Genomic DNA, 10,918 nt, shown 5'->3' on the forward strand with positions numbered 1-10,918 from the left:
TGGTTTTTTAAAAAAATATTACTGTAACACACTGAAATATTGTAGCAACGGCGGGGTTATCCAAAAAATTAAAAAGACTACTAGTTAAAACCTGGATTGCTGTAGCAGGAAAAATAATATGTCATGGTGTTCACACTAGTAAATTATCTATGAAACAATATTATTGAGTTCATCAGAGACACCACACTTTAAATTAAAAAAAAAATTATAAGTAACTGTTGTGTGTATTTATCACTTTTCATCACACAGAGAGGAAAAATCACAAGTAGCTTCTTGTATTGTAAATTCTTTCCAGAAATACAAACTCCTAGCTAAAGGGGTAAAAAAAAAAAACTAAACACCAGAAAAAGACTTCTGTCAATTTTTAAGTTGTCCTTCCGGCTTCCACACAATTCCTGAATTTTTGGTACGTTACACTTTCCATTACGCACCCATCCACTTTACCGACCTATTGAGATCAATAGAGATTCCCCATTTCTGCTTCTATTAGAACATCTCCAACAGCTTCCCATCTTCTTAAAATACTCAAATTTGGAGAATATAGAGCTTTTTTTTTGTCCAACAGATTCCCCATCTCATTCCCCAAAATAGGGAAGGAGGAGAAAAAATAGGGAGCCTTCCCCAAATCTGCAGCATTCTCCAATTTTTTTGGGAAGAGCTTTATTATTGTAATAAATGTGATTTTTCAAAATGGGGAAGCTGTTGGAGTTGGAGCAAAAATAATTTGGAGAATATGACTTTTGTTTCTCCATTTTGAAGAAAATTTTGGGGAAGCTGTTGGAGATGCTCTTACAAACCAAACTTCTTCAATCATTGGCAAACACCAAAGTCAATTTTTTTTTACATCAAATATCAAAAACCAAATTTTCAGGAGGCGCAGGTGAAAATAAAAAGAGGGTCTTTTTCTGCTTTAGAGTTGGTGAAAACTCTCATCACAAGAATTTAATCAAGTCTCCCAATGTTGTCCCACATAAAAAATGTTGGGATTATATCCATGAATTCGACTGGGGTTGATTACAATAAATGTTCATGTATATTTCATTTCTTGTGTTTCGAGTTGAATTGCGCGTATAACGGCGTCAAAATACACCTAAACAAGTATTTGAAGTGGAATACCCTCTAACAATGAGGAAGAGTGGACATAGAATTTCTATTCGAACTAGTATAAAAGAAAATTTTCCCAAAGATCCAAAATATGGGACCAACAGAGGAGGACATGTGAGGTACCTCTCCTATTGCATAATGATAGCCAGCTCATTATGCAATAGGAGAGGTACACCTCACATGTCCTCCCTGTTGGTCTCATATTTTAGGCCTATGTAGCAAAACTTAGCATAAAATACTCGTGTATTTCTGTGGATAACCTACTGCTTGCATCTGGATCCCGACAAAAATCTCAAATCTGATAAAAACCACTTGCACTGCAGTATAACATATCACCACAAACAATAAATCAAAACATAACATTCTACATAATCAACCAACACACAACAACCATGTCACCAAAACCCCCCAAAAGAAAAGAAAATTCATATAAACAAAACCTACCAATGTACACTGCCCTACCCATAACCTCACATACCCCCAACCACACCTTGCTTCTGCTGTCTTCTCAACATTGCCTCTTTACTATACTTTCGATGTCGTCGCTCTCTCGCATAAATAACCCAAAATATCAACGAGAGCATCACAGCAGTTGAAACCATCGCAAGCCCAATATAAACCCACCTACTATATTTTCTAAGGCCAGGGCAGTTGTTTTGGCTGATCGAGCTGAAAGTTTGTCGAACAAAAGTGCAGTCTTCTAATTGGGCCAAGAACGGGCCGTAATGGTGGAGCCCATGGCTGACAGTGACTGCGGCTGTCATTTGACGGTTGATGGTCGGAGTGAGGCGGCCCACGGTGGTGCATATCTCAGATCCGGAGATGGTGGTTGCATTGCATACGTAATTTTTCCATACCTGTGTAAATACAAGTATGCGTTATTTATGTTCTCTAGGCGTTTTCTTCATGAACCATATCTGTTTTGGTAAAATTTAGAGATTACCCCGCATGTGAAAAAGGTGTTATGGATCATAAAAAGTGCATGGCTCAGAACAACTGGTTGTACGCAAGGTGTTTTGATAAAATTTGTGCTCGTATTATATGATTAGTTTCTAATATGCAAACTATTTACATATGAGTTGCAATAAATCCATTTTTTTTATTCAAGACAGATATAGCTAGAGGTGCCAACGTTTCAGATACGGCTCGAATATGATACNTACCTACCATATCTGTATCAGCCATTTTTTATTCATGACAGATATAGCTAGAGGTGCCAATGTTTCAATACGGCTAGAATATGATGCTCACCGTATTTGTATCTGCTCAACAATCTTAGCTATGGATATGGAAACAAATACGTCTCGGTAAGGAAGACTTAAAACTATATCTGTGAGAATTGGATACAGATACGAACATACATGCAGAATATATATGCGTGCGCGTACACATATACACATGCGGATACAAAAACGATATGAGAAAACTACCTAGCATTGGAAAAAATGTAGTTCATATGATAGAAGAAACTAGAAACCTCATTAATATATCTATTATATTTGAATAACTAAGATTATATCTCTCGATCAACAAGATCAACCTCAAATCCATCAATTTAAGGATTAAAACAATTGTAAGGATATGACCGACATATATTAGGATAACTTCGGATATGGATCCAGATATTTCACTACATATCCATATCCATAACCACCTCCTATCGCATATAGATATTTAGTAACCATATCGTGTTAGGATACGGATACGGATAATCTTGTGCACCCATATAGATGTAACTGTCCACTAGATGTTGGTCTTTCTGCTGCCTAATTGCAAGGGAGAGGATCCTATCCAATAGAAACAATTGTTACAGATAAAACAATTACAGTGTTGATCATAGCAAATGCTGTAGCTTTAGGATACGCGTTGTCCATGACTTCATGCATTTTCTTCAACTTGTAATGAGAGACTATTTTCGAAAAAAAAATTAAAAACATCTAGTATGCAGATCAAAAGCCTTGTGAATGATTTACTTAAAAATTCAACAAATGGGGGTTTTAGATTTTATAGCAAATTATATGACAAGTTTCAGAGAGAACAGAAATTTTGCCGAGCACATGTCAAATTGGACAAATTATATGACAAGTTTCAGAGAGAACAGAAATTTTGCCGAGTACATGTCAAATTGGAAGGAGAAAGTTTCAGATGTCATGAAACAAGTTTAAGAAACATTTCCAAAATATTTAAAGTTGATTTAGAATTATACTGGGCCAGCAAAAGCAGCTCTCTCCGATAAACCTTAATTATATTTTACCACCTTTGTCTACATACCTATATAATATTGGTGAAGCCATGTATTTACCAAAGAGAAATTACCATCAAGATATACTAGAAGAACAATCACATCATCCAAAATTAACTTATTCAAAAAGTTTACATACCTGTGTTGCATTATTGAAATCAACCTCTCCAGAACGACAAGCATGATCAGTTGCATCTGCATTGTACGGATTGCAAAGCGTTGGTAGCAACGGTCCAGATTGGTTATAATATACAAGTGGAGCCCCTGGGGGAAAGTTTCTATTCGACACATTGCTGATAACTTGGTTCACGATGTTCACTAGCTGATGAGTGACTTGTCTGCTTCTGATCAAAGACTCGTTGGCAGTGGCCACGTCGACACAAGGAAGGATGTCATCGAGAGCGGTGTGAGCAGAAGGGTGCTGGACCCACTCGTTCATGGATACACAAGTGTCAGCAACCACACTGTAACAAAAGATTATTTGAGTTTGGTATGGCTAACTAATATTAAACGACAAATTATCTGATAATGGAAACAAGCAGTAGTAAATATTTAACTATGAGAAGAAAGTTATATGACATGAAAAAGAACATAAGGAGAAAGTTATATGAGGAGAAGTTATATGACAGGAAAAAGAAAAGGTCAGCTTTCAATGGAAGTAAGAAACTTTGTAGCATCAGAATAACTAAGGAGAAAGTTATATTGACAATTATCCAATGAAGTAGTCTACTTTTCCCTGTCTAGGAAAAATGGAATAGGATTGATCCTGGTTTCAATACATTAAATTGGATAGGCGGCATTCTTTGTTTCTAGAATTTGTTTGCAATTTTATGAAATTTTATGGATAAATTGCACCTCGTAACAAAAGGTAAGGACTAAGGTAACTTTTCATGCATTAAATGCAAAAAAAAACATACATGGGTAAGGATTATAAAACCTACAGTTCACACAGGGTATATATGAGCCTTGAGAAGATGGATGATTCAGAATGATAAATTTAGGGTCGAACAAGGGTAACGATAAAACGGTGAAATTGTGGGCTTTGGAGATCAAACTAGCAACATAAAGAGAGGTAAAACCTTGATTATGCTGACCCACCCAACTACCTTATAGGAATCATCTCATACTAATTGAAGTAAATGTTTGAACTATTAACAAATGGAAGCCTGTTGGATAGTTTGGAAATAATTATTATGGGCATCAGCACAGCAGCGGCCATATTTACCTATCCTGACACTAAATAAAATGATCAACTTTGCATTAGATAAGCACATGGTCAAGCACAATCAAAATGTTATCACACATGACAGCAGAGAAAAGCATCCAAAAACAGAAGGTAAGCTCATATATTATGTGTATGGATGATGCTTCGCTTCTCAATCATGGTAGTTTATGCAGACATCTCATGGTTTCCACGAATACCACTAGCTAACATGAACCACCTGACTATTGATTGAGTTGAGAGAAGGAGCTCCACATGTTCCAAAAAGCAGGCTCAGCTCAATGATAAGACAACATGTTATATCTCCTACGCCACCAACTCCACTACCTTTTCTATTTCATGATTTTGTTGGACCCCTAAGCTATGTTTACTTGGCCACAATTTACCTCAATTCTTAGAAAAAAAACAAATGTTCGACCACAGGCTCTCATCCTCTCTCTCTCTCTCTAACCGTCTCAAGTTTAAAAAAAATAAAACCAGTAATAAAAGAAGACGATGCAGCTTCCTAATCCATCCAAAGGCTCTTTCTCTCTCCACTTCCTTCTATAAACTGCCATATCAAGAAATCAATTCTAGATACATTGAAGAACATCTAATCTAGAATCTAGCAAAGTCAAGACAAAGGACTGCTACTAAAATGGAATAAAGAAAATTGCAGATCCAACCGACCTACATGTATCTGTGCCACACAACACCATGTGGATACAAAATGTTGATCACAAGATTTATCAAGAGTAGAAATTGCATATAAAAGTTGGGATGAGGAAAACCAATTCTCGAAGAGATCCATTTCTGAAATGCCTCAAACTCTGTGAGCTACATCTGAATCTGAAGATGGATACTATGTACACAAAAGGCATAAGTTCTGATAGAGTTTTGATAGAAACATGATAATGATAGAGTAGATCTGGTGATACAGGTACCTGAGTTATGGTTTATGGAGGTATCTTAAATATAGTTCATGAGGACTTCTTGTTCTGAATTATACAAAGGTCACAACTGTTTTAGTTTTTTATTTATCTTTATTTATTGCTGAAATATCATCACTTGATTAGGTAATGAAGCTTGATTTATGTGAGTGCGCTATGCAGATGAGTTCATCTTGTTTGCACATTATGCAAAGACTAAGTGGTCCTGATGTTTCAGAGTTTGAGTTATCCACCTAGACTAGATGAAGCAAAAATGTCGGTATAACAAAAATTCACACTGAAGTAATCAAAGAGCTAGTTGCGAGCCCTGAACTTCTTGGTATTAGGATGTCCTGCGTATGCAGCCGTGAGATATATCATAAGTGCATTTCAAATCTTTAAATACAACAAGGTGTTTTAATATCATAAGGTAACACTTACTTGTGTAGAACAAGGAAAACACCACACAAGATAAATGTTCCGGCTACAAGAATCCATCCGACGAGCACTAAGCTGCAAATTGGCAACAACAAGATCGATTAGAAGGTCTGGGTATATAATCAAACAAAGTAACACAAATGAACAACATAAAAGAACACCAAGGATTAATAAAGGATTGTTCACTTACAGATACACCAGGAATTGCAATCCAAATATAGAAAATACTGCCAAAACATAGCCCCAAAAATCACCATCAGCATAAGCAATAAATTAAAAAAAATTAGAAGTCAATACTTTGCACATAAGATGTGTAAATGCTTACAGAATCCAAGAAACGCCAAAAAGAGCATCACAGCTGAAACTATGATCAAAATCAGTCGCCTGCAATAGAAAACAAATGAAATTTCTCTGCTGAAGAATCTAAACAAGGAAACAAAGAAATAGAAAACACAATCAAGAAACTATGTCCATACACTGTATCTAATAAATTCTTGATCTTCTCGGAATTATCGGACGTGCGACTATCTAAGCTGTTGGCTGATGAGTTAACCTTAGTCACAACTTCATCAATTTGTCCAAGGACATTACCAGGAAGAAACACTTGATCCACTCCAATCTTTTTAGCTGCAGATAAATCATCTGAAAAATTTCTAAGGTTTTGCACTGTAATATTTGCTTGCCCGACAACATACTTCAAAGTTTTGGTTGTGCTGTCGTGAAATTCACCCTGGCCATTGTACAATACAATGCATCCAACACTAGATGCGTAGGATTACATATAAAACACAATTAGTTCAGTGATTAACCAAATTAATACCCAATAGTAACTCAATGAATGTCATCAAAATGACATGTAAATCACAAAGGGCACAAAGGAACATCAGAAAAGCAATGATAAAGGATATTATGTACGAATTACAAGTAGCAAAATTAATCAATAAGAAACTAGCAAATTAAAAATAGATCATGATTCATAAAGAGCTGAATATAAGAGCAAGCTGCATGTAGCCGACACAAAAATTTTGGGCAAAGGCTTGTTGTTGTTGTTGACACAATCATATACATTCCTGAATGTATCATAAGTAATTGATGATTACTAAGTGCGATTCATGAGAACACGAGCTTTTGATATTTCTTTATATGACTTTATATGGTACAAAATTAACATGTAGAGATGCAAGATGTAAATTACAAAGGGCACAAAAAAAGACTATAAAAACAGATGTTCTACATCAATTAGCAACATTGATCAATAAGATACTATAAATAAATGATAGCCTTTAACAAACCTAAATGGAAAAATAGGATATGTATAGCCGACCCGAAAAATTTGGGATAAAGGCATTGTAGTTGTTGTTGACGATAGCTTATATACATACTTGAACAGTTTAACTTTTCACAGGTACTTTGATGACATATTAAGTGTGACTCACGAGACATAAGCCTTCAATGGTTTATTGTACTGATTAGGCAATAGCTAAACAATGGAAGTCTTTGTTCTAAGATGAGAAACTTTAAACTTTCAATAAATACAAGTATCTAAATCAAAATTTAAAGTAGGACAAAGCTTACATTGCAGACAAAGTGAAGAGGATTAGAAGTACAAGGGACAGAGCATAAGCCACTCGAGAATAAGAGGGATTTCTCCGGCGACAGCAACAATAGTAGCAACAAGTAAACAACAACACCAATCCAAAAAGCACGAACCAAGCAGCCGAGATAACAAACAGTGTCGCCGCAGTGTAACTCACAGACTGTAAAAAAATAATCATAATTTAGCTACAAACCATAGAATATGCACTTCTTACAGAAAAATTGAAATAAGAAAGAAGAAGAAGCTCACAGCCCAATAATGCTTGTTACTGATATTCCAGCCACCAGTGTACTTCTCGAAGCTATTCAATGGGTCTTGTCTTCGAGTTCTCTGTGCAGCCAAGATGAATGAGCTGTTCTCCGCAACTGGAGAAGGGGACGTGGGTCCCTCAACAGTAAGCCTCCTCCATTGAACCACAGCTTCTCCTTTTACTTCTGCGCCACAAGAAACCAATTTTTTCGCAAAATTTAGAAGAAAAAGAAAAAACCAATTTTTGAATCAAAACTCCCCCTCTTTGTTTTTGCAAATATTGGTAATGCCAGTGTCAGAGAACTAGGTTAAACAAGTCACAATATGAATAAAAAAATCAAATCTTTTCCGTTGAGAACTCATCTTCAACATAATTATATGGAACCATTTCACAAATCTCAGAGATAATCCATCAGATGAGTAATATTTCTCAATATTTGAATAAAATAACGAGATTTCCCTCCTTGAAACTATTTTAGACAGGGATCCAATCAAAACCCAAATGATAAATCTCACATTTTCTGACAAAGATCGAACCCAAATAAATAAAAATTTAAAAGAGTGAAAAGTAGGAAAAAGCAAACAAAACCCATCTTAAATAAACTCGGAAAAAAATAATATTTTTAGTAAAAATCTCTTCTTTCACCCAAAAAAAAGCCAAAAAAAATTGAGAAAAATCTAGAACCCATTTCTCAACACTGAAAGAAAAGCACCTGAAATGGAATCGCTGGGAACAAGCTGAACGCCACTGGAGAAGGGAATGAAGAAAATTAGGAGCAGGGGAAGGAGACAGAACCCCATTGTTCCCAGAACAAAACAAGTGAGCTCTCTCTCTCTCTCTCTCTCTCTAAAATATGATGATGCTCTTTTTGAAGGAAAAGCGAAAAAAAAAAAGTAATTTCAAATCAAAGGGATTAGTGCTGAGAGAATGTTTAAAGACAGATCTTTGTTGCTCGTCATCGAATCCCTTTTATCGATTTTTCTTTTTTTCTTTTTCTTTTCCTTTTTATTTTTTATTTTCCTAAATATAGTTAAGAGAGTGGGAACAGGTAACCGGCTTCTTTATACCTGTTTTGGCAGCGGACAACAAGATAGCAATTGGGTGGTTGGATTCTTGGAACTACGATGAGAATTTATATTAATTAATTATGGTAGGTTTGTTTCCTTTTAAAGGTAAGTAGTTTTGCAAATATAAATTTGTGAATAGAAATACGATATGGTATTTAGCTATTTGAGTGTATTGCCTTCAAGTATTGAATCTCTCTATTGTTAAATAATGATATCCAGAGAGAACTCAAGATTCACTATTCATACTATAGTAAATGCTATATTAACTTTTATTGTATTACCACTGTAGTAAAATAGGAAACGGGATGATATAGTTTTTTTTTTGAAAAAATATTATTGTAGCACACGAGAATATTGTAGCTTTTTGGAAAAAGCTGTAACAGAAAAGGGATAATGTAGTAATCCAGAAATATTACTATAGCATTTTAAATCGTGATTACTCTAGCAGGAGAAAAATGATATACCGTATGTCGTGCTTTACACGGTTTTCGCACTAATAGTCTTTTTATCATTGCCTCTTTATAGTTGAATATTTAGGTTGTGAGAAATTGTTGGTTCCATCACATATCCCTCAAAAAATTTAATATCTTCTTAAATGACATATGATACAAGATGGTTGATATAGTTACTAAAATTTTGAAGTTTTAATTAGTTTGGATATTGTACGTGTTGATAGATCGAGAAAGTTTTAGTTAAAATCAATTCTTATTTTAAAATTGTAGAAATATTTCATAGAGGAAAAATGAGAATCACGCATAAATATAGGGTTAATTCAATATATTATGTTTCAATAGGTAGTGTGCAAAGATCCCCTACCATGGTGAGTTTAAGTAGTGTTAAGCACCTTTACTTTTTTTTTTATCTTTTTGAATTTTTAATAAAAAATATGGATGAATACCCAAGAGAAAACTACTTATCCTGCTCTTTTTTTTTCCCTTTTTCTGTTTTCCCTTTTTTAGATAATGGAAGTATTAGAAGTAAGAAATAGGTTATAAAAGTAACTTTTAAAGCTATGAAGTAGAAAGTAGTGAAAATAGCATTTTTTTTGTTTGTTTCATATATTTTTAGAAGTAATAGAAGTAGAACTTCTTCCTCTTTATTTACTTTTTTTTTGGATGACATTTGGAAATATTATTAGGAAGTAATTTTATTAATGAAAAGTTGTTAGAAGTAACTAATAAAGGAAATATTAATAAAAAAATTATTTATGTCATAATTAATATGCATTTCAACTACTTCCGAGCTACTTCTGAATATTGAGGATTAGAAAAATATTTTTGAAGTAAGGATGACACGTAGGCGCCACATAAGCATTTAGGGAAGTATTAGAAGTAAGTTTTTCAGAGAACCAAACACACTTTTTTGCTTGGAAGTAGCAGAAGTAGCATCTACTTCTTTTACTTCAGCTACTTCACAATTACTTCCGTGCAAACAAACAGACCCTTGACATCCAAATAAAAACAGAAAACACGTAAGATTTTACAGGCCATTTTTGAACCCAAGCTAACAAATGTTTGCGCAAATTCATGCTAATTATTCCAATAAAGTTATGGATATTGCATCAAATGTAAACATTAGTAGCAGAAAATTATCTTAATATACAGATTAGGGAGTAAAGTAGCTTGACATTCGGCAGAAAATATTCCCCGCTGACAAATTTTTTGTCTGTTAAACTTTATAAAAGAAAACAGAACATGCTTCTTGTAACTCGGTCGATTTTTAAAAAGATAAATCAAGATTAAACAATCTTAATTAATCCTAGCCGAATCTTTGAATACAGCACAGAGTAAATTATCTATCAATTATTATGATTTTAAAATGTGAAAACGAGTAAAATGTTGCTTAAGACGGACGAAAAAATAAAAAATAAGTAAAGATTACGGAGATGACAGCTAAAAGTAGCCAGCGCGGGACCCACGCGGTGTACGCGTGGCGAAACTCAGCGGAGCGCCCGCGTCGATCACCACACAGAATTCTTTGTCTGCCGACGTGAAGTGGCTGATTAACTCAATAAAAATGCACCCAGATTTGTACATCTGTATGAGTGTGGGACCCACTTCAGTTTTTAGCGTCCGAGTTTTTTTGTCCGT

The 10,918-nt window shown here is 34.7% G+C and overlaps 1 protein-coding gene across 1 annotated transcript; it reads right to left on the reverse strand.

The window, feature by feature from the left end:
• LOC109841191 lies at positions 1,387–8,786 on the reverse strand. The gene is made up of 9 exons (XM_020410088.1): positions 8,474–8,786; positions 7,761–7,945; positions 7,490–7,671; positions 6,391–6,675; positions 6,240–6,298; positions 6,105–6,141; positions 5,918–5,989; positions 3,486–3,810; positions 1,387–1,961 (listed from the first exon to the last, which is right to left on the reverse strand). Exons 1-9 carry the CDS (start codon positions 8,559–8,561, stop codon positions 1,575–1,577), a joined length of 1,620 nt encoding a protein of 539 aa, XP_020265677.1. The 5' UTR covers positions 8,562–8,786; the 3' UTR covers positions 1,387–1,574.

The sequence above is a fragment of the Asparagus officinalis genome, chromosome 5 (assembly GCF_001876935.1).
Source record: "Asparagus officinalis chromosome 5, Aspof.V1, whole genome shotgun sequence".
NCBI classification, from domain to species: Eukaryota; Viridiplantae; Streptophyta; class Magnoliopsida; order Asparagales; family Asparagaceae; genus Asparagus; species Asparagus officinalis.